The 24,369-nt window shown below is 45.0% G+C and overlaps 1 protein-coding gene across 2 annotated transcripts in view; it reads left to right on the top strand.

Moving 5' to 3' along the window:
* SDK1 (sidekick cell adhesion molecule 1) overlaps nucleotides 1–24,369 on the top strand; it is a 387,464-nt gene that overhangs the window by 323,668 nt on the left and 39,427 nt on the right. The window contains exons 31-36 of one of the 2 annotated variants that reach the window (XM_063171738.1): nucleotides 1,651–1,852; nucleotides 3,684–3,787; nucleotides 5,811–5,881; nucleotides 10,116–10,251; nucleotides 12,122–12,181; nucleotides 14,175–14,276. In XM_063171738.1, coding sequence (XP_063027808.1) covers nucleotides 1,651–1,852; nucleotides 3,684–3,787; nucleotides 5,811–5,881; nucleotides 10,116–10,251; nucleotides 12,122–12,181; nucleotides 14,175–14,276 — 675 coding nt within the window. The remainder of the gene's footprint in view (nucleotides 1–1,650; nucleotides 1,853–3,683; nucleotides 3,788–5,810; nucleotides 5,882–10,115; nucleotides 10,252–12,121; nucleotides 12,182–14,174; nucleotides 14,277–24,369) is intronic. The other variant, XM_063171739.1, reaches the window with a different exon arrangement.

The following is a 24,369-nucleotide window of genomic DNA, read 5'->3' as shown; positions in this document are numbered from 1 at the left end:
CTCTCCTGCAGTGCTTTGAATCTACACTTCAGAATAGTCAACATTGGTGATCAGGGCAGAACTGAGTTAAAAAAGTGAAATGTAGCAAGAAATTAAAAGTAGTCTACAGAGTCATGTGGCCTTTCAAGCCTGCACTGACAGTCTCACCTTAGCGCTTGCTTGTGGCTAAACTCCTATAAATAAACTCTTTATACTAATGGGTTTGTACAAACAGTCAGGGAGTATATCCTGCAACACGGGAGATTTTAAGATCTCCCATTAGCAGCAGAAAGAAACCAAATCATGGGAGACTGACTGCAAGATCTGACCTGCCCAAAAGTGCAGAGCTTATCAGCAGAATGAATAAAATCCCTGCATGACTCTCCCTGCCTGGCATGGAATAACCCCACGTCCCTGTCTCCGCCTGTCAGTGTAAGGCACTGACCTTTCGCGTCGTGCTGCTGCTCGCAGGCTGCTGGCACCCAGGGCTTCCTCCAGCTAATAGCTTACAAGTCTTTGGGCACTGATGTCAGTGAGAGCAGGCTGCAGAGAAATGCCAAAACATGCAGGAAATGGTTGTAGGGGCTGGCAGGGAAATGAAGCGCTGGCCGCACGGAGCTGTGAGGAATCAGGCAGGCAGAGGTGTGTTTATGGAAACAAGTGCTGATGAAGTTGAATTGAATTGCTTCTCAAAAGCAAGTCACTGTGGTGTCTCCAATCAATTTCTGCTTTATTACATGCCACACATTTTAATCAGAATCAATAATCTTCATGATAAACAATTAAACAATTATTCCTCACTCTATAGAGTTTCTCTATTGAAATCGATGGAGTGCGGAGACGCGGTGACGGGAAAGGAGATCTGTAATGAAACAGTTGGGGGCTGGCATGCTTACACCTGCATTGCCATTCCCTGCTCATCCCAGAGGTGTGAGGGTAATTACTCTGGAGAGATCTCCCTCAGCACTGCCTGGTTTGACTTTGCAGGTTCAAGGTTAGTGGGTATGAAGGGAAGAGTTGGGGAGCTCTGGAAGGAACCTGCAGCAGGTGCTTCAGCCCCAGCTCTGTGCTGGTTCCAGGCTGGGGTTTGGAAGCAGCAGCACCAGGAGCTGCTGATGCCTCCTGGTTCCTTGCCTGGTTCAGGAATCCAGCATCAGCTGTGTGTGCTTGGACTCTGCCACACAACAGTCTGTTCCAGCTAACCCCTTCCTCTTGCCTCAGCAGGGGGAAGAGGACCCTGCACAGCACAGAGAGAACAGAGTTCCTGGTACCAAGGAGTAAGAACAGGTTAAAAATGGAGCTGATTTGCACACAGATTCTGTCAAAAGAGCAATTGCAGCCAGAAGCACAGCTGAGTTTCATTGAAGATTGCTTTGCTTGGCTGCCAGTCCTTTTTCTTTAACCGGCCAGGTCAAGACCCCCCCAAGTTTGAGGTCTGCTGTGAGGAAAGTTTATATCCTATGGTGACTTTGATGCAGGAAGATAAGAATCAGTTTTACTGCTCCTCCTTGCAGTAGAAGGTTAAGGAATGGGATGGTTGTATACTTCATGTGGCAAATCCAAACATTCAATGCCCTTTGGCTTTGCCAGTGTTAAAACCTGACCAGGCTGTCTCATTTTACATTGTTTTGAATTTCCTCTCAAAGCAGCTAAATTATGGTTTGATTGCAGAGCGACCAGCACCTCCCAGGCAGGTGATGACCCCCCAGGCTGACGTGTCCTCCCGGAGCCTGGTGCTGACCTGGGTCCCTGGCAGCGATGGATCATCTCCAATCCGATACTTCACAGTCCAAGTGCGGGAGCTGCCACATGGGGACTGGCAAACCTACTCCTCCTCCATCAGCCACGAGGCCACATCCTGCCTTATTGAAAGGTACCACGTGATCCCAGGCTAGCACAGAAATTCCCACACTTTCCCACTAGTTAGGAAACCAAAACAAGCCTCACTCAGCTTCATGTTCCTTTTGGGGGAGAGAGGTTAAGTGAGGCCGCTGCTCCCATTTTAGAGGTGGTGTTATGAACAGCAGTTGGGAGATTTGCTGAAGGTCATGCAATAAATCTAATTAAAGTCGGACTGCAGTGCATCTTTTTGAAGCCTTTCCTGGAAGCTCAACACCACAGATAACACTACTCAGGCTAAATCATATGTAGCTACACAGTGCTCTGTAAAATACAACTAGTTAAAAATCCTTTCAATAGTGACTGATGTTAAAATCCACTCCGAATGCTGCATTGCAATTATCTCTATATAAGCTTTTCCAGATGAAATGAGAACCATTTTTATCTGTATTTTCCATACTGAAGTTTATAGATAGCATCAGAATGTTTAAACTTTGTTATTCAGGCTTCATTATATCCTCTGCAATACTGGTGTAATTAAAGTCCTTGTAACATCAGCAGAAGTAATTGAATGTCTACGAGCAGGTACTTGTTTTGCTGTCCATTTCCTCTGTTGACGAGCCAGTACAAATCAGATTATTTCTAAAAGGCTGTGAGCTTTAGGCTTTAGAATCAGGTATTCCGAGCATTCAGAGAGAGATTTTTTGGGTCTGTTATTAAAAGCATTAGTGGCTGTGGTATATGGCAGCTCACTGGTTGTGTGCCAGGATCTTTCCAGTCAAAACCTGCAAAAACAAGAAAACCATCTATGTCACTTATACTTGACATTGGCATGACTGAAAACAAAAGATCAAAAAGGATGATTCATATTAATCAAGTTTCTGTAGGTAAGTAATTCTGTCCTGATAGGGTGGCACTACTAAAAGAGATTTCCTCTCCCCCTTGCTAAAAGCACTTTCCTGTGGAAGTCCAGAAGAGTCATGGATGTGAGAGTGCTGCCCATCAGAATGCATTATCCTTGTTGTTTAATCATTCCTTACAAGTAACTTGGGTTTGTAGTCAGTGTTCCATCTGCCAGTGGACGGTTAGACACTACCAATTAATTAGTGAAATCCCCTGTAAGTTACAGCTCTGCATTTCAAACCTCTGCCTGCGACTCCAAAGGCAGCCTCCCCTTCACCTCCCCTGCCAAGCTGAGACAGAATCATCTTTGCAAGGTTATGTCAGCTGGAAATCACTCTTTGCATATCTTAAAGCACCACATAGATAAAAGAGCTGCAGGGAACCTGTTGTCGCAGTCTTTATTAAATAATCCAAGTAATGGCATTAATTTGGGATTCAGCAGGAGCAAAATGCACTGATCAAGTGGTGTGGTGTAGGGGACTAGTCAGGAGCTGGCACTCTTGAATTCCAGAGCCTGCTGGGCCCTGGCTGACCCTGGGCACGTCTCCTGCCTCCTCCCCACCTGTCCTGCCCATCCATGCTCAGAGGATGGGCTGGCCCAGATGGCTTTGGAGGATATCTCAGCAAAGCACCTTGAAAGCCAGGCTCTGCACAGCCATGCAGAACTCAGATAGCAAGCCCCAGTCGTGGGCTGCTCCATGAGCTGCAGCTTCAGGTCTGTGTTCTGGTGGTCTCATTTATTCAGCAATAAATGAGTGTGTCTGGAAACTCGGGGCAGGGTTCATCTGGGAAGGTGCTGATGGCAGCAAGGGTGGGAGCCAGGGGAGACTGCAGAGAAGAGGTGATGGGGAGAGGAGACAAACTGCTCAGTGGCTCTGGTGGGCAGGTTCTCTGTGGAGGCAAGCTGTGATGAGGGAGGGAGATTTCATCCCCTTTTCAGCCTTGTTTTCTCCTTTCCACAGCTTGAACCCGTTCACCTCCTACAAGCTGCGAGTGAAGGCCACCAACGACATCGGGGACAGCGACTTCAGCACGGAGACAGAGGCGGTCACAACCCTGCAGGATGGTAAGGGAGGAGGAGGAGAGGCACACTGGGGGCTCCCCAGGGCTCCTGGAGCCACTGCAGGGTGTTCTCCATGGAGGCTGGAGTGAAAACCAACAGCCAAAGTGGTTTTGTCCACAGGAAGTTGACACAGGTAGCAATGAGATAAGGCTGAGTTAACAGGCAGCCTTCAAGTGTCCTGCTGTGCCCTCTGATAATGAATCATACTTTCAGGAGTCTCAAAATGGATTTAAACTTCGTTTGATTGGCTTCCAAACTCTGCACTAACCATTATCTTTGCAGAAATTGAATAATTTACAAGAGAGCATTAAAAATAAATGTAGAGCCCTGCATACATTTGAAGAAGTTTCTTCAATTGTTTTCCCCTCACAATCCACGTCAGTCTGCAGAATGGCAAAATTGCAGAGGTATAAGTAAGAAAGAGTATGAAGCTCCTGGAAACATGAGCATTTAATCCTGCAGATCAGGACTAATAAACTGTGAATGACATTGACAAGGCTTTTATTTTTAGCCTTAGAGATCAGCTTCTAATTCCTTGATTGTATAAAGTCGATGCCTGAATGCAGAAGTAGCTCTGATGTCTTGAATGGAGAAAGGAATTCTGCAAAGTAGGAAAAGCATCAGTATGTGCTTTTACCCTGGGAAATTGAGTAATCCTGGGATACATACATGGATAAACATTTATATGTGGGTGCTATGAGGTGGGAGTCAATATCTTCTCCCAAGTAAGAAGTGGTAGGGCATAAGGAAATGGCCTGGTTGCAGCAGGGGAAGTTTAGATTGAATATTAGGGAAAATTCCTTCACTGTAAGGTTCCTCAAGCACTGGCTAAGGCTGCCTGGGGCAGTGGCGGAGTCCCCATCCCTGGAGGGATTTGAAGCCATGTACATGTGGCACTGGGGGACATGAATTAGCAGTGGGCTAGGAAGTGCTGTCTTTCCCAACCGAAATGATTCTATGGTTATGTGTGTGTATATATATAAATATATATATATAGTGCTAGGAATTATTTCCTGCAAGGAGTGATGAGTTAGAAATTACACTGACATCTAATAGAAAGCCATTTTGCCAGGGAATGTGATCTTGAAATCAGAAGACCAGAGAGAGGACAGAGCTCAGGGATGTGGGATGTTAAACAGGAACCCATTTAATACCTGACCAATGTGCTAAGCAGCCCCTTAAAGGCATCCTGACTCTCCACCTTCCTGCACAGCAGCAGCAGGGTCAGTGCAGCCTGTAACAGGTGCTAATGAGGCAGCACTGACTCACTGGTTTGGAATTTAAAATTTCATTTTAAGTTCTCTTTGAATTTAGCTACAGTGGATCCAGAGCTGTGCTTGGCCTCCTCACAACACAGCTGGGAAAAATCTGTGAAAGCTTCTCACCTCCTCAACAAACTGAGCATTTATTCTGCTGAGCAGCCCTAGTGCTGCCACTTGAGCATTGCACTGTGGAGAGCTGTGAGCTCCTGATAAGCCTTTGCTCGGTGTCTTTGAGCTGCTGTGTGGTGTCTGGGAGTGCCACAGGCCATGGGCACAGGCAAGGGTTAACCTGTGGTAAATCAAGCTCTCCTGACTAAAATAATGTGTGGCTATGTGACACAAACTCCTGAATTCAAGGCAGGCTTGCCCTAAAGGTGGCAAAAAATCTCCTGAATTTTTCAGGGTGCAGTTTTCTCACCCTTTGGAGCCAGCACACAGCTGGTTTAACTTCCTTACAGATGGACATCTGATGCTCTGTGAGCAGCTGGCTGCTGCAGCTTCCTCCAGGTTTATGCCCTGAGCTTTTCTCACTCTGCCCAAGCTGCCAAGGCCCCAGGTAGAGCAGGGGATGTAAAAGGAGATCCTGGCTTCTCCCTGGGCTCCAGCATCCACATCCACCATGCTGCTTTTGGGATCCACCATGAATCTAGCTGGGCTAGATTTCCTTCTGCAGTGAGGAAAAAGAACTTGATGAATGAAAGAAAAGCTGTCCCTTTTCCACCCTCTTGCTGTAACTGCTTTTGTTTTCTTTTTCTCTTGTTTAGTTCCAGATGAACCACCCAGCTCTGTGTTAGTAACTCCCCACACGACTTCCTCTGTCCTTGTGCAGTGGCAGGTAGGTAAATGAAAAATTCTGATGTTCCTGGGAACAATTTTTTGGTTGCTTTAACTTGTTGAATTTAAGGGTACATTGCCAGGGACATTTTCTTGAGCTGGAGGTATTGTACTAACATTGAAGGACTGCAGCTACTTCCTTATTACCTGATCTAGCATAAATTTTAGTGATGAATGGAGATTCCTGTCAGTTGCTTTCACTTTGTGCCTCACTGGGGCACTGGTAAAGGAGTGCCTGTAGCCATGTCCAAGATTGTTTCTTGTCAGATTCTTCTGCCCTTTCATTGCTCTCCATGGTTGTGCATCTTTACACAGAAAATACTCCACAGAGATGGTGTTGGTAAGATCAGGTAATCAAAAGCTCACGTTGTGCACAGCCTCCTCCTGCTGCTGGAATGATCAGAAGCCTGAGATCAGTGCCTGAGATCCCATTCATACCTCTGAGGAGCTCCACATGCCCTCTTGACTCTTTGAGAGGGAAACATCGAGTTTCTTCAGAGAAAAGAAAGGAAGTTTGAGCTCTCTCCAGTCTCTCTGGGTTGGATGGGGAAGTATTTGTGTCAAGTCTGCATTTTATATTGGCATTTCCTCTGCCTTCCTTTATCTCTCAATCCTGACCTCCTGGGAGATGCAGGAACATTTTGTGATCCAGTGCCTGAGGTTTCTTTTTGCAGAGTGGGCATTAATAGAAGGACCCCAGTGAGGCACTGCACATTATCCACAACCCATCCTGGAGAGCCTCTGCCCGCCCTGCTCCCCAGACAATGCCCCCCAAACATCATAAGGATGACTTTGGACAGATTGCATTATAGTGAAAAATGTACATATGCATTTTACAGTACACATGGGACTCCTTGCATTTTTGGAAGAAAAATATATGGATGAGGGTGTGTTTATTGGTGTGCAGCAGCACTTGAAAATCTGCCTGGCTGTGCTGCTGGGTGCCTGCCCCAGCTCACACAGGAGAGTCCTGAGCAGCAGAGTTGCTTACAACATCTTGAGCAAATAGGAGAGATGCTGAGCAGTTTTACCAGAGGAATTATGGAGAGATGCAAATCTACCTCCCCACCTACAACACAAGCCCCCAGCAAAGGGTAAAAATGAGTAGAAAGAGAGGACAAAGAGGATGTGAGGCACGATGGACCACAGAAATAAACGTTCCCCCAGCTGACTGATTACTGGTGTGTAGTTAATGTGAAATAGGTGGTTGTTTAGGTAATTGGATGCTTTTCATTTCATGAAAGTGAAATGGGGTTGTTGTGCCAGAGCCATCTCAAGGGAGTTGTGGGCGATTATATGTCATTACCACATGTATATTAATAGGTCCTGGTAATTCAACCGTACTATATTTTTCAAATAAACAAAAATCTTGAAGTCCCACAATAGCCTCCAATTAAGAGGAAGTTTCACAGCAGTGTCTAAGAAATAATGTAAACTGAAAACAGCAGTCGAGCTAAATGGGAGAGTGGATTTCCAAGCAAAGCTAAATTTTTAACTTTGAGCTGTGTTAATAATTCACAAAACAAATTCTTGATGCGCTATCTGGGCTTTCAGCTGCTTGGTCCAATCAGTCCATTATTTTTAAATTTAAAGGAGGAAGAAAATAAGTAATTTCCAGTGAGGTCTGTTGTATCAATAATGCAGGGTTATTTCAAATGTTCTGGAGGATGTTACACTTAACATCAGGATCATGTACTGTTCTGCTTCTACCTTAGAGATAACAATTACTCAAACTTACATTTCACTCTTTATTTATTTATTTCTTTTTAGAAACAGCACAAAGATGTTTCTCTTACTTCTGTACAACATTATGGGCTGGCACTCATAACCATTTTACCTATTTCAGCAGATCCCCCAGGCCTTTCTACAAAATCCTAAATAATCCATTACATCAAAAGTAGAGTTTTGTCCACAGAAGACAGATAGGAAGGGGAAGACCTGACCTTTTAGCAGAGTACCCTTTCCAGGAAAAAAACATCATTTCCATGGCAAAAAGAGAGACAGTTTGCAAGCTATTTGTTTTCTGAGCTTTCCTGTCGTAAATCTCAAGGAAGGAAAAGATGGAGAATCACATGATAGCATAAGAAAGCAATGTTTTCTTTTTATATATTGTTTTATAAGAAAACAATAACATCAGTGTTGGGTCACAATGAGAAATTAAACTTTACTTGTAAGGCAGTTACACGGCAGAGCAGGGAGTCACAGTCTCCTCCTCAACTTCATCGGGGTTTTCCTTTTAGACTTCTGCAGGATATTCCACTTTGACTTCTTTTTTCCTAAATTAAAAAAAAAAGTTTGTTAGTAATTAAAATAGGAAAAGCCCTCATAAATAGGAAAAATCAAAATAGGTAGGCAAGGACACTGCTGTGCTGTGGAGCCCTTCTCTGCAAGGGCACCATCAGGGCTAAAGTAACTTCAGTGTAAGACAGAAAACAAAAAGTCAGAAGATTGGAAAAGAAAAAAGAGATACTGATAATTTCCAGTAACCCCATCTCATCTCCTTGCACAGGAGAGTGTTTCAGCTGGTCCATGAGCAGTAACATCACAGGGCAGCCCTAGAGGAACCTGGCACTTTATTTGGTCTGTTTTCTTAGTCCCTTGGACAAGGGGCTCTCAGCCTGAGACTGGGAAAGGCTGTTGTACGAGAGCTTGATTTATTTGCCTTGTAAAATGCAGTCGTAGAGGGAATATGATTGCCCTTTCTAAAATACATCACAGGAGTAAACACCCCACAGGGAGAAGAACAATTTAACCCAAAAGGCAATGTTAGCACAGGAACAAATGGTTAGAAACTGGCTATGAATTGTTTAGATTAGAAATTAAATGAATGTTTCTAACCACCCGAGTGGTGAGGCTGGGAACAGCTTCCATCAGGAATACTGGGAGGCTGAAGAATCAGCTCCAGTTCTGGTTCTGATTTCTGGAGGTTGTTCTGTCTGTGAGAGAAGCTTTCAGCAAGTGGGGTTCTGCATGGGAAGCTCCCAGCCCTGGTGATCCTCGAGGTCCCTCACAATCCTGTACCCACAGCATCGTTCGCCACTCAGATCCCAAATAGCAGTGAAAGGTGGTTAGAGCTTTGCCAGAGGATGGAGCACCATGATGAGCATGAAATGATGAAAAAGAGATCTCCACATAGGCAGAGCAAGTGAAATCTTGGGAGGGCTTGGGTTGCTTTCAGCAGGCTCTGTGCAGGACAGCTGCAAAAGAAGGCAGCTTCCTCCTGGAGCAGGTGTAGTTTCCTTATGCTCTGGTTTATGTAATTTTCTTTTTTTGCTTTCCATAACTTGCAGTCTTTCTACTTAATTCCTTCAGCCCTCACCCAAAGCAAGGTCCTTGGCACTGAGACAGGACAGTTCTCTCCCTCCTCTTGCCATTGTAATGGAGTAATGGAAAATTCATGTCATTTCTGGAAGCAGAATTACCAAAGATCTTCCTCATTTCTGTCAAGATGTCCTTACTTTCTTTATTAAAGTTACATGAGGCATTACCTTCTATTGTGAGAGTGTTTCACACCAGCAGTTAATTTTTACACAATGCTTTCCTTAGTAAAGTTCTCAAGGCTGGTAGGGATTTTTCTGGATTAAAGGCAAGATTATCATTAAAACTCTTTTCATTTATACTTTCAGCCCCTTAAATTTCAGTTAAAGAATCTTTAGAAGATAAATGGCTCAAGGCATCTCTTCTCTACAGTTCTTATCCTGCATTAGACTCAGGAAAGTAATTTTTCCCAAAACATGAGGAATCCCTTTGTCTCTACCTAAGCAAGCCACACAGATACAAATCTCCTTTCCAGTGTGCCAGCTGTGTATCTGTAGCTGTGTATCTGTGTATCTGTAGCTGAAGGAGGATGTGAGGGGCTGCTGGAGAAGCCTTGCTGAGATATTTTGTCCTTGAGCATTTCCCAATATGATACTGAAAGAAAAAATCTCTCATTTGAGCCATCCCATAGCTGTATGTGCCAAACTGCTCTGAGCTGTGATGGAGGAGCCCTTGGTTCTCCTCTGTGCCCACACCAGGGCCCATCACACTGTAACTTCTCTCTAAATGCCTCTATGAGGTTGTCATTAGACCTAGTTTTGTCTTCCTAATCAAAGCCAGAACACTTTTTATTATTCCTTTTCATTTGATCATCATTCTTTCAGTAAAATAATGCCAAATGAAGATTGTCCTGTGATCAGGATGTGTGTTGCCATGCCCATCCTGACCAGCCTGTTCTTCCCGTGGGTGTTTTGCAGCCCCCCAGGATGGAGAGTGTGAACGGGCTCCTGCTGGGGTATCGCATCTACTACCGCGAGCTGGACTACGACACCGGAGCTGGCACGGAATCCAAAACCATCCAGAACCCCTCAGCCCTGAGAGCAGAGCTCACACGTAAGCCTTGGACCTTAAAATATCCCACCGTGGTAATCTGTCATTACACCAGGCACTGCACAACCCTCTTACCCCATGGAAATAAAATGCAAGTCTAAGAGAGCTGGGAATAATTCAGGTTTTACACAATCAACCTGAAGATGCTGAAAAATGCAAGTGACTTGAGTGTGATCAGCATTGTAATGGTCTGTGCTGATCTCTGCCAGCATGCTGGAATTGATGGTCTGTCCCCCACGTACACTCTGATTTTCTGCTTCCCCTACCTCCACTTGATAATTACCCTGGTACACTTTGTTCTGCCTTCAAACAAGAGACACTTCATTTTCCTCAGCTGGCAACTTTTTCCCTTCTTGCTGGTTTTTTTCAATAGTTTTTATAATTGACGTTTTGTTTTTCTTTTTACAGTATGAGGAAAACAGCTGAGAAGAATTTTAAAATAGAATTTTTATAATTTCAAAGTGCTTGTCCACATTTTAGAAGAAAATAGCAAAGATGAGCAAGAATTTTTAGGTGCCTGCTTTCCATTTTAGTCACTGGGATTTATGGCTCACATGGAAAGAAGGTGGAGAGGGAGAGGAATAATAGAAAAAAAATGAAAGGCTTTTTAGATAAAGGCTAGAAAGGAAATCAGAGAGAAGAATAGGCAGAATAAGATGATGTGAGGCAGACATGTGAACACTCAGTAGCCTGAGAAATAAAGTCCAGCAATGAGATGTGCTCATGTAGGGACCAGCTTTTGTCCTCTTCGATGTCACTGGAATATTCAGAATAAGATAATACTCCAAGAGCAGCAGAATAGGGTTCAGTGAGTCTATTTTAATATCTTATATCATCTGCTATGCTTTCCTGAACCCATAGAAATGATTTCTACAAAAGCAAGAGTGAATTTTAATGTGGGTGTGGATAAGTAGGTGCATTAAATATAAAGTAAGCCCCTAACTCTGACCTCACTTATGTGGTCAGAGCTAATGAGACTTCTCAGACTGAGCAGCTTGAACCAGGACAGAGATGCAAAGCTCTCATAGGTATAGGAATGCAGAAGGGTTTTTCTCAGACAAAAACTGAATGACTGACAGTGTACATTATGAAATCATGAATTTGGATGCTCTCACAAGATGGGGAGCCTGTGAAACCAACCAGTTTTGTCTTTTCCCTCTTTTTGTCTGGCCCTGCAGCTATATTCCTAATTACTGTAGAGGAGAAAAAACAAGCTGCACCTCTCCAGGGAGTCAAGAGACAGAGAGAGCAAGGGGTGGAGACAAATATATTCTAAGATAAATTTCCCTCTTTCTCCTCGTAATTCTCACCTTAGAACACCTCTGTTCCTCACTGACCCACAGTTTTGCACAGCTTAGCATATTATTACAATTCACTCACAGCAGGAATCTTGAATTCTTTCAGTGAAATCAATTTCAGGGAAATCAAATTCACGCTTAAAGAAACAGGTCCTGCCCTGATGTAAGTGTTCACTTTGTGGTCCAGCTTCCAGCTCAGCACTCTGCAGCTCTTCAAGTTTTGAATTTTGCATCTCGAGAAATCAGCATGTAATGCACCACTGTGAGCTTTCACCCCTAGAAATCATTTCGTTTTTACTCATTTGTTCTATTTAATCTAAAAGCCAGAACATCTTTGTGTTGTGTATTTGTGAGCTCTCTGTTTGAGGAGGAAATGAAACAGCCCCATGTGGGCGAGATGCTCTCGATGTGTTACGAGAGAGTGATGTGATTTTATTGCCCTTCAAGGTATATTCCTAAAGCTTAAACTGTGTATGGGTGTGCTGCCTCATTTGCCTCTGTCTCTGCTGTACATCATTTGCAATAACTATTTCCTTGCACTGTAACAAGCTTTCTGCTTTGCTTACCCTGAATAGCCCAAAGCAGCTTCAAGACAGTGAACAGCAGCTCTGCATTAACGACGTATGAATTAACACGTAAGTGCACATTGCCTTCAGTTGAGACTCTTTGTAATGGTTCAAAATATACCATGGGCAAACTCCTGTGGCTCTCCTCCGTGGATCCAGCAGAAATCAACACAGATTAATGACTCTGGCTTTCTCCAGTTTCTTTTTCTTTAAGCCTTTTGCTTCCCCTACACCCAGATACATCGACGATGCAAGTAGGTAGCTGTTGTAAAAATGTGGCTGCTGGGAAGGTAAAACATTAGTGACTGTAACAACCCAGCATTGCTGATGCTAAATGAATTTTGATTCACTTGCTATATATTCTGCAGTCCATCTGAGTTTAGCTGTATCACATCATTAGTCCTATGATTCAAGCATTGCGATGCTCGGGCATTCCATGGAGTACAAGGCCAATTTAGAAAGGGCCCAATGAATTTATGTGCATCTCCAGAGGTGTTTTCAATTGGAAATGAATAAAATAACATTCGACAGAGTTAAAAGGCAAGTTGCTTTGTGGTGCTGATGGTTCACTAGATAGGTTTTGCCCAAGGCTTTTGAGTCACAGATTGTGATGGACTAAAAAAAAGAAAAAATGAAGCCTGATCCCCACTGAAAGTTGCATGCATGAACTCTCGTGTTCCATTTTCTTCCACATCCAGTTAACACTATAATCTCCCTTGTGACTTCTCATGGCAGAAAAAACAGTTTCCCTGTGCAAGCTGCCCAGTACTATACGTGTGTATCTTGCTATTGTTTGCTTATGAACTCAGCACTGTTATTTCTGATTTGCTTGCTCCATCTTTTGCAGTCCATCCAAATTTAGTGACATGACATTTAAAAAATTGGGGATATATTAGGTATAATTTACAGTGTGCCAGAGACTGGGGAATGATGCTGAAGTCACAGTCAGATATTGGAGCACAACACTTAAAACAGTTCTGGGACACTGAAATTAGACAAACTTGCCTAATTAGACATACCAAACCAATGGCACACTGTCAGCCCTGTGTTAAGGGGACTCTGATTCATAGATAGCAGGGAAAATTATTGGCAAAGGGAGAAATTTGGACCTCTGGCCATGCGTGTCTTAATTCAATGCTCATTTAAATAGGGCAATTTATATTATTGATTGCTCTCCTACTCTAATTTCCCTGTTAAGTATTGTAGATGATAAATTTATCTGTTAGGATTGATTCTTTCATCCTGAAAATGCAAAATCTGAAACTACTCAGGCGCTGCCTCCCTCAATGACGTTGATGTGATTCTGCTCCACCCTCGTTGCATCTGTTAATTACCCACAAACAATTGGGGGTTTTAGATTTTCTCACGCTTCTCTCACTCTCCCGCCTCATCTGTCAGAGCAGTTTCTCTGTGTCAGCAAAGAAATTTGTTGCCTGGTGTCCAAATGGAGTCCAGCCTTCAAATTCTCCTTTCTGGTTGTGATTGATGGTCGGGCTGTGGTCACGTTGGAGGAGAAGATCCCCGTGGAGGACCTGGAATGGGACTCCAGATTCCCCACTGCAGATCTCCCTGTGCACCTGCTTCAGCTTTTCTAGAGCAGTGCAGTTCCCAGATGCTCCCCCTAAATCAGCATCCCAGGGATTAGGCAAATGCTAGCCAGGCTCTTCCCTACCAGTGCAGGTCAAAATGAGACCTTATGGTGACATTCAAAGGCAAATCCTGCCATTTTCTGTACTTAAAAATGACCTAGAGATGTTCCTCTGGTTAGTTATCCATAAGAAATAGAGAGAAATTATTATTCCTCTCACTGGAGTGTCACTGTGAGGAAACTCTGGAAAATCCTGCCATTTCATCACAAATGTCTTTCAAAATGATGCAAATACTGTTGTGATGTGTGAATTCAGGCTTGAAGTAGACATTGCACTGTTGTAGTGTTCTATTGCCACTGCTCCATTCTGAGAGACAAGTCTAGAGATAAAGAGGTGTTGGAGTCTAAAAGATAGCTGTAATACAGTATAAATCATAATATATAATATTAATATGTAATATTTTACCTTTTCAGAATTGAAGAAATACAAGAGATATGAAGTACTAATGACAGCATATAATGTCATTGGTGAGAGCCCTACCAGCACACCAGTGGAAGTGTTTGTGGGTGAAGCAGGTAGGTGAAAAGAAAATCAGTTGATTTCTTTTTCCACATAGTGTTCAATAATTGTCCAGGAAAGGCATTATTTGAAAAATTCCCCAGTCATTATTGCTGGCAGTTTTTTGTTGCCCACTCTCCTGGAATAGGCACTGGCAGTTTCTTGCCATTGGAAAACCAGCTGGTCTGCAGGAAGGAGGGAAGAAAGGACATGTGAAAGAAAGAAAAGAAAATATTTTTGGAGTTGCAGGAGGATGGCTGTTCATACCAAATTAGCTTGAGGGAAAAATTGACTCGAGTTAAAGAAGTGAAAAGTGGAGCACAGGAAAGTCACAAGGGAAAAGAAACAAAACTACAAAACAAGGGAGACTCAGAAAGCTGATCCTTTTATTTTATAACTCTCTGTGTAGAGGCATTGCCTGGCACCACACTGGCTGTGTTTTTGTGTTCTTGAAGCAAGGAGATGCATGTCTGGTTTAGTGCTGGTTTTGGAGACAGGGCTTGGGTGCTCCCAGGAGTGGTGCAGACTGTCCCTGCATCCAGCCCCGCTCAGTGGCACTGTTCAGGCCTTTGCTTATCTGGATCTGGTGCCTGAGTCCTTTTTGATCATTTTAAAATGTTTTAAAAAGATCCTTCCCCCCACTGGAAGGCTGGAGGTGGAAATGAGGACAGAAGAGTTGAGCAGACACTTCTGTGAATGCCCCGAGGAGTGGGTGCTTCGTGAGAGCCCAGATAACCCCCAGCCAGTCTGTCCCCCCAGAAATCCAGCTGGGAAGGGCAGGATTGGAGTAGCTGCTGCCCTCCTGCCAGCAGGGCTGTGGTTGTGGTGATCCCAGCTGGAGGGAGGCAGGCAGGCTCTGAAATCCTTGTTAGTTCTGCTCTCCATTTCTGCAGCAGCAGCATTTGAAGCTCAGAACAAGGGGAGGCAGCTCGACCCTCGCGTTGCCTGGCCCAGCACTGGAGCTGATTGCACTTTGTTCTGTGTCTCGGGGCTGTGGGATGGAGGAGCTATCAAAGCCAGCACTAATTCATTTCATTATTGCTCATTAAACATTCTATTGCTCAAAACTAAGCAAAGCACATTTTTTTAAGAACTCTGCTGTGCATTTTTTTAAACTCTGCTTAACCTTTTCTTTTCAAATATGGTGCAACATTCACCATCTTTCTTTGAAAACATCATAAATTAATCAGAGCAGCGTTGTCCTGGAGAGACAGCTGGCAATATTTACATTTTTTTCTAGTTTGCTTCTGCTCCAACTTACTTCTGCAACTGCAGCAGAGAAAGTCCCAGGTGGAGCCAACTGTATCTGGCTTCAAAATACATTTTTGTTTCTGAGCTAAGTATCTCCCTGCTGCAAATGGAGCCAGCACATGCACGTATACACATGTACACAGCATGGGAAATCAGCTGGGGAAAACAAGGAAATGCTGTTATACTGTGTCTTTTAATCCCACAGTCCAGATCTTGCTATCATAACTCAGGGAACAAGGCAGTGGAAGGAGACAGACTTGGGAGGACACGGAGATAATTACAGGACCCCTGAGTGTCTGAAGGAAGCGGGGCTGGAATTAGATGAGCTTTAAGATCCCTTCCAACTCAAAACCATTCCATGATTCTGTGCTATCCAGGAGGCCTCCTTTCCCAGGCAGGGCTGCTGTGTCTGAAGTTGCAGTGTGTGACTTGGCTGTTGTGTTAGAGTTCCTGGATTTACCTCTGGAAAGGGACCGTCCAGGTTCACACAGCAGAGATGATGAATGTAGGATCTTCCTGCCGATTTTCACTCTTGTTGTGTGAAGTTATTACACTTTGTTATATAACTGCCTCTTCCACCTCCAGAACTGGCTGTGATTTATGCTGTGAGTAAAGTGATTGGAGATGGTATTGCAATTTAAGTTTTAAATTGATTTGTGACACCTTTGAGTTAAAGTGTGCTGTGGAAATATAAGGTTTTTGCTGTTATTGTTTGCTCAATGTTCTTACCCACGGTAAAGGCAGTTAAGCAGCAAGCTGGAAAAAAATGAGTCTGCTGAGCTCCAGCAATGGGGCACTCAGGTTAAAAACAGAGAAAAGCTTCCCAATAAACAAGTGCTGACACATGCACAGCACTGGGCACAGCGTGAGTGAAGGTGGCCAGTCCCTGTGCTGAAGCTCTCAGGTAACTCTTGTCTCAGTGCTGTTAAATGGGGCCTGGTTCTGCCCTAAGCATTGCAGTAACTCTGGGAGAGGGGAGAACATTCCTCTCTGGCTCATAAAAAGGGATAAAAATGGCCTTTGTGCCTTTGGGGAAATGTGCTGGGCTTAGGCCAGCTCAGTCAAAACACCCATTTCTGTTGGGTGTTCATGTTGCTGGTGGTTGTGCTGTTCAGCTTCTACAGAGTGGTGCAGGAGGAGGTGTCTGTGATTCCTTCCTTTCCTCTCCTCTTGTGCTCTCCCCTGTTAGATTTCAAAACTTCTCTGTGATCAAACCTGGGTTTTACAGTAAAAGTTCCAGTAGGTAATGGAACCACCTGAAAAGCTTGGGGGGAAAAAAGCTACTAAAACCAACCTTCCTCAAGTTTTGCCAATTAAATGAGCAAATATACCCAAATGGGGAGTTTCTCTCCAGCCCTGGAGTGCTCTTGAGCTGTGCTGCAGCCAACTGCCCCCTTGGGCAGCCTAAGCAGGTCTTCCCTGCCTCTGGCTGATGGGCAGGGGGAAATTCTGGAGGAGAACAATGGGCCAGCCATGAGTAAAAGGCCTCTGTAGCCCAACTTGCATGGTGAACAGGAAAGCTGGGTGACAGTGGTTTGGATCTTTTTGGTGTTTTTTGATGGTGTTTTTTTTTATTTTATCCTACAGGTAGAGAAAATACTTTCCCTTTTTTGGGTAGCCCATAAGATCAAAGGCTTCCTTCTGAGTTCTGCCTGGATATTGGCAAAACTCGCTGGTGTGGAGAGCAGTTCTTCCCCAAGATAGGAGAGTGGGCTGGGAGTCCTTGAGCTGAGCACAGCTGGGAAGGATGTGCTGCCTGTTCAGCCTGAGCAGAGCCCGTGTCCTTCCCCCACCTGCCTCAAGCATCTGCATCCCTCTCCTCCAAGGCCCAGAAGATCCTCTAACTCTGCCTTTTTAGAGCTGGCTGCAGCTCTGCCCTGCTCATTAGAGAACCATGTGCATCTCCTGACAAATGACAGAAAAATTGAAAGCCACCACTTGCAGAAATTAGGAAGGGAGTCGCAGCCCCGCTGGCAAGCCCCCTTTTCGCCTTGTTAATTCATTTAACAGTTCAGCTGTCAGGGATGCTGGCTCTGATTGGGGAGGCAGTGAGTGTTCAGCAGAGGCTGGCTACTGATATTCATCCCAGCCCCAAACGCAGCTGCTACCAGAGGTGCTGTTCTGCTCCACTGAAATTAAGACTCTGTTAGAGCAGCCACTATATCAAGAGCATTATTCTACCAGGTTGCTGTCACCACCTGATTGTGTGGGGGGCTCTGGAGTTCGGGAGACTCCACTACCTGCATTTTAATTAAACAGAAATCACAGGTTTGGGCCAGGCGTGCTTCACCTAATTTGGGAAGGCGAATAAAGTAAAATGTGGCAATACAAATCCTGTGCTAACGAGCCTGCAGCCTTCAGTGCTTCTCCCATATACTGCAAAGCTGTTTTGGATGAAAAGTAATGAAATTCATCATTTCTTCCAGCAGCTGTTGCTGGAGTAGAGTGAGTGTGTGCAGAGAGGAGGTGGCAGAAGGGGTGAAGTGCTTCGAGAGACATCAGCCTTTAAACAGGTTGTAAATCCATTTGTGTGAAGAGGGGAGTGATGTGTGTCATTATAACTGATGGTGACATTGGTGACCTTCAGAATTCACAAGAACTGATGAGGCCGGGTTGTTGTTGTTGTTCTTTTTAATGATGACCTCTGAGAGCTGGTTCTGTAATGGGAAAGGCAAGGAGTAAAAAGAACTGGGAGACAAATCCCTTTTGTTTAGTAGTCCTCCATTGAAATGCCACTTTAGTTGTACCATCGTTTTTCAGAGAACATTACCTGGCTCTCTTATTTTCTTCCAAGTGGAACTGTAGCTTGGAAAAGAGCAGAAATGGAGCAGAGTGATGTCTGCTTCTTACCTCTGCCTTCAAAAGCTGAATCCACCTCTTAGTGCAAGGCCAGCAGACACCAAACCAAATTTCTTCCTGTTATGTGCAATTATTCTCATCTGCCCTCCTGCCTGCAGCTCCACAGGTGTTCCTGGACCTCACAAATTTTATTTAATTCACCCGTAGCTGACACAGGAAGATCTGCTCTGCCGGTAATGTCAGGGGAAGCACTCGGAGCTGCCTGACCATCTCCAGCATTTTGCTGGCCAGAAACAGAAACCACCTGGAAAACTCCAAGACTAAAAATAGTGAAATAGGTTTGGGACAGAAAAGGCTACACTGAGAGAGCGAGGCATGATAAGGACAAAGAAGCTGTGTAAGGAAGCAAAGACTTGACTCCAAGTACTTGGCTCCCCTTTAGAAACTGCTTCCAGCACAGAGCTCTTGTCCCTTCTCACCTGGTTATCTGTGCTGGGGCAACATCCCTTTGTGCTGAAGGCAAGGAAGGTTGGCAGGACAAGGCTCCTTTGCCCTTGGGTGCTTTAATCTCTTCCATCAGGCTTTGCTCTTTTACATGTGCACTCCAGATTCCCCCGGTGGTGTCACCTCTGTCCCTTTCTGGAGAAGGGGGTCCCTCAGCCCTACCTGAGCCCCCCTTTTCTCTTACAGCACAGCAGCTTTATCTCCTCCCCTGCCCCAAAGAGCAGAGGAGATGCTGTGTGGAGTCCCCTGTGCCTCCTTGGTCTCAGGCAGGGGAGGAATGACAGGATTCCAGTGCATCCGAGCTGGCAGCCTGTGCCCTGTGCAGCCCCTGGCTGTGCGCTCCTATCTCGGTGCCACACGAGGGCTGGCTGTGCCTCTGCAGATAGCAGCACGCTGCTGCTGGCACAGCTGCAAGAGCTGGGTGGGCACTGCCATCCCAGATGCCACTGGAGAAGGGAAGAGAAGGATTATCATGGCCATTTCACATTGCAGTAGTCTGAAACCTGTCAGCCTTGGGGACGGTATCTTCCCTCGATAAACAAAAGGAGATGGAGGGAAGCTATTGGGGAATGGAATGGTAAATGAATTCTTGGTTTCACATGCTCAAACTTTAAACAAAGGGCAACTTTGGTGCTTTAAAAGCACCAAGCCTTTGAAATAAAAGGATGTTTGCCTTTTTTGCTGATACCTCTGGACATCAGCAAGAGGCTACCTTTGGGGGATGGCAGGGTGTTTGAAACTGGTTGTCCTTTCCCCCTTGTCTTTAAATTTAAAGAACGTGCAGAGCTCTTCCAATGTGATGTTCAGTTCTGGATGAGCTTTACCCTGTCATTCTGGGAATGCCTTGCTCCAGGAGTGACACTGGGTTGCCATCCTGTCCCCAGTGCCTTTCTCTCTGAGAAGGTCTCCTGTCAGCTTGGAGTTAAAGATGCAAGCCATGTTGTCCAACAACGTCCTAAAGACAGAGTAAAGTCAGAGCAGAGCAAGAAAGGCAAGCTGTATGAAGATGAAAGGAAAAAAAGAAGTGGTGAGACATTTCCTGGTTGGTCTGGGAAAGTAACCTCTTTCCAGTTTCTCTTAGAATTCAATTCATCTGTATCCCAGCAGCATCCCATTTCTGAGAGTAGGATTTGCCACTGGGCACATCCCATCCGTGTTTCTTGGTGGATTTTAAACTTCTCCAGGTTCACTCCATGTACAAGGGCTTGTCTGCAGAAAGTCCAATTTGGATTTGTTGTTCCCCTCAATGCAGCTCTGCTGGAGGTAGCAGGAGTGTTGATAGCACATGGCTGTGGGATCTAATCCTGCAGGGCTGCGACAGGACAGTAGAAAATAACAAAGTGTGCCCACATCAGAGCATTAGTCACTGCTTGTGTGCTACTGGTATTGTTACAATGCTGGGGAGTTATGGAAATGAATTTTCCCTTTAAGGCTTGGCTCCCTTTCCTACTGAAACTGGCTATTTTTTAAGGGTAATTTTATATTCTTAATCTGTTTACAGATGATGTGAAGGTTTTGTTAATTAGACTTCCAGATTTGGTAGCTTAGCTCAGTAGCTGCTCTTACAATGGCAAGACAGAAAGTAACCGTGCCAGTGTGAGTCTGTGGAAGAAGTGTCCTTAATGTCAACATGTCAAAAAGACATCCCTGCAGCTCTCTGGAGACTGAAATCTAATGTCAAGGCAGAAGGAAGCAAAGTCTGGGAGTCGTAGTGCTGTCAAAGCAAGTTATTCTACCATATAGGAGAAGGAATTTTAAGCGAATGCACTGGAAAGCAGTGTCCAGATTGAGACATAGATTTGATGGGCTTATTTGACATCTTTAATTCTCCATTGACAGTCCAAAGCTCCCTAAAATGATTTGCAATGTTTTCATGCTGCAAGTAAAAGCCGAACGCGCGCCTCATTAACAGCTCATTAAGTTGTTAATATTGGTCATCAGCAGCCTTTGGTACAGCACAATGCTTTATGCAGTGCGGCAGCTCCTGCTTGGCTCGGGTCTAATTGCCTCGTTTCATCACGTCTCAATGTAGGAAAGATGTTTCTGTCCTAGCAGAAACATCCGCGGTGTTTGATGCGCCGGTCCCCGGCTGTGGCAGGGCCGGGAGGAGTGGGCACCGTTTTGCTCAGATGATGAACTCACAACCCCCAAGCGTTTGATGTTGAATTTTTTTTTGTGCCGATTTTCTGTAGCCCCCGTGCCCAAATTCATCACGAGCTCGTGGCTGTGCGCTGCAGCTGTGGGAGGGGAAGGACAGATGAGCTGTTGTGCTGCTGCCGAGCTCCATGGGCTGGGAGAGCCACGGAGGGACATCTCTGCACAGGGAGGAGAAACGTGATGGGGTATGCAGAGCTCTGCTGAACTCACAGCACAGCTTACTCCTTTAAAAGCAGAGGAATTAACCTTCCTTTCAAAAAACATGAGCAATCAGTAATAAAGTCAAATGAAGCAGAAATTGCCCTGGTAAAGAGTTGGGGAAGCCCCTGGCTGATAACTCCTATTCCAGCAGACACAGGCTGGAGTTGGAGTGCTTTGACTAAAGGGTTATATTTGCAGCCAAATTCCTATTCTGCCTAATTGTGCAGTCCTGCTCTGCTTGTTTGCAGTCATCCTGGGATATGCGAGCAAAATTTGTGCTGTAAGTATTTTCATATGGGTCTCAACTCCCGTTGGCTTTGCCTCCTCTGTACAGCTTTGCTGTGAAGCCAGCTGTGGAGAAACACAGTTGGTTTTCTTCTCTGACATCTGTTTGCTGTATCCGTCGTCAATCACAGAACTGGAGGCTTTTCAGGTTGCTTGTTGTCGACTAAAAACAAAAAAGTTGCAAATTTTTCTTAAGAAAGTATGAATTAGTAATAGTCTAAAATATCTTGGCTGCAGCAGCCCAAGCACTGAGATAGAATGGAGGTGTGAAACTGCAGCAGTGATCTCAGGGATGAAAAATAAAGAGAGAAAGAGAAAACTCTCACTGAGAGTCTAGAAAATTTAAATTTAATCTCTCTCTCCTCAGGAGCACAAGAACACAGTCTTCTGTGGGCTCCCTGGGGTTCCCTGACCATTGCAATCTGTAAATCCTAAATTAATTCCTCGTGGGGGTCAGCTACCCAAACTGGCATTAAAGCCACAGTGAAAGGTTATTCCAGGGGCAGATCTCACCTGCGCCCTTTGACTTTTTTCTGATACAGCTTTTGACATTTGGTAGATGGCAAACCCAGGGGAGGTTATTTGATACGCTCTCTTGGCTGCACTGAAGCAGAAGGATTAGATTGCAGTAGGTGCTGCCATTGCTGTTAGTGGATGTGAAGTGGGTGCTTTTGTCAGTTGCCATGAACTTGTGGTATTATGATATTCAAATGTGGCATTAACAAATTATAATAAGTGGAACATTACTACAAATAGAGGAGGAGGAATTTTGGGTCCTGGAGAGTGTGAGGAAATAATCTGAAATTGGTAGTTTTGCTTCTCTAATGGGTAGATTTGTAAGAGAGCAGAGGGCAGTGCTTTCCCCTCCTGTAGCTCCCAGTGCACATGAGAGAGGATCAGCAGCTCCTCACCATCCCTTGAGCAACCTTCAGCCCCTCCTGGGGATGAATCCTGCACTCATCAGAGCTGGCACTGCTCTCCTTGCACAACACTTTCTGCTCTTGGATGGAGAAACCCCCAAGTGCAGGGATGTGAGGGAGAGGGAGCTGCAGGAGCCATCCCTGATTTTATGGGTGTAAGAGAGAGGGGGTTTCAGCTTGCAGGCTCGTGCCTCCCTAATGCTGTCAGGCTCTTGCTGCTCATGGCCCATGTCTGCTGACTGCTGGGCTGCCTGCCTCTGTGTTAATATCCATCCTGACATGAAAGAAATAGAGGGAAAAGCTCATTTTATTATTCCCCCCACTTCTTGTTTTAACCACCTGTATGCCCTTTCCAGAGGCAGTCTGACAGTTCTGTGAAGGCTTTTCTTTGGGCCAGGCTCACTCACTTCCTTGATGGATAATCTCAGTATGCAATCTGAAAGCCTCCTCTAGGGTTGTGTTTGCTGAGTAGAACTGTGGAATTCAGCAAAAGAAAATTGTGTAGTTTTTGTTTGCCAGCTCTTTCACAGCACTGCCCTGTGGGGTTTGCCATGGTTCTAATACCCAGATCATGTCTGCCCCACGAAATTCCCAGATTGCACATGGCTTGCTCACATGGGAAATCCAAACCCCCTTTAAGAGATTAGGGGTCACAGCAATAGTGTGTTCACCACTGGAAGAGTTAGTGAGGAACAGGGTGAGAATGGCTCCTCAGTTCAAAAAGGGCACTGGCAAGTAAACCCGTAGATCCGTGTCTGTGGAAAAGACACTGCACTTCTAGTCCTTGTTTCATTTCAGTTTTCAGGAATTCAGTTTTGCAGGAATGCCATCTCCCCCTCCCTCCACCCCCACCTCCCCCCTGTATCTCTGCAGGTGCTGACAATACCTGTGCCAACACTGGGAAGCTTCCCAGTGCTAAGCATAGAAGCTGGGGATGTTACATTTGGGGATCATTTGCAGCTGCTTTGATTTATGTTTCTTCATTACTTTAATACCCTTAAAAAATTGATGTGGCAAAACACAGCTACTGTACTAAATGTGGTATTCAGAGGAGAGCCAAGTGTTTGCCTACCCAGACAAGATGGCACAGAGTAAAACAACTGCAGGTGTTCCAGACTCCCAAAGTTCTCATCCTGACAGCTGTTCTCTTTCTCCTCTTCACCCTTTCTACTCCACTAAAACAGGTTTTTCTATTTTTATCTTTTTATTCTTCATCTATTTTTGCATTTCTGCCCTGTCTTCCTCAGCATTCATGAAGGTGAGAGAGATGTTTTTCAAGTTCTTCTTGTGTTCACTTCCACTACATGAGGAGATGTTTCAATTCTTTTTTACAGTTCTATGCAATTGTGTAAATCAACGCATACATCCACATCCCTTGGAAAGGAGTATTTCCAACTAAAACCTGGCTTTTAGAGCTGTTTTAGCCTCTTCCCCCATCCAGTTGAATATCTCAATGATGGGGAGGCCAGATTGCCCCTTTGCTGAGCCTCATTTCATGTCTCAGTGTGTCACAAACCTGGCAGGGCAGCATTGATGCCAAATTGCTGAGTAAGAGGGCAAGAGCACTGAAGCCCAATGTGGCAAATGGATTGTGTTGGAGGGGTTAAGACCCACATCCCTGGAATGTGGCTCTGCCTCTCTGAGTGCCTCTGAAACACATCTGAGTAACCACAGAGAGCTCAGCCCTTGGAACAAGCACCGACTTCCCTCACGAGATGCAGCCCAGCCTAAAACAGGCAGAAATTAGTGGGAAGTGTGTTTTACATTCTAAATATAGCTTGTGCTGCTCTTCACAGTGGAAAGCAGCTTCGCAGTAGCTGGTTTTGAAGCACAACTGACTAATTGTTATTGAGCTAATCAGCATCCCTCACGCAGCATTCCTGATGGCACCAGGCTCTGCTGCTGGGGAAGCTCTGATCCTCCCACTGCTCCCTCACAGACTGTCAGAAAATGGCCAATAAACACTGAACATCCTTCTCTCATGCCCCTTTTC

The sequence above is a fragment of the Melospiza melodia genome, chromosome 18, assembly GCF_035770615.1.
Source record: "Melospiza melodia melodia isolate bMelMel2 chromosome 18, bMelMel2.pri, whole genome shotgun sequence".
Classification (NCBI taxonomy): Eukaryota; Metazoa; Chordata; class Aves; order Passeriformes; family Passerellidae; genus Melospiza; species Melospiza melodia.
Note: the sequence above shows the minus strand (reverse complement) of the source record. Positions and strands in the feature narration are given on the sequence as shown.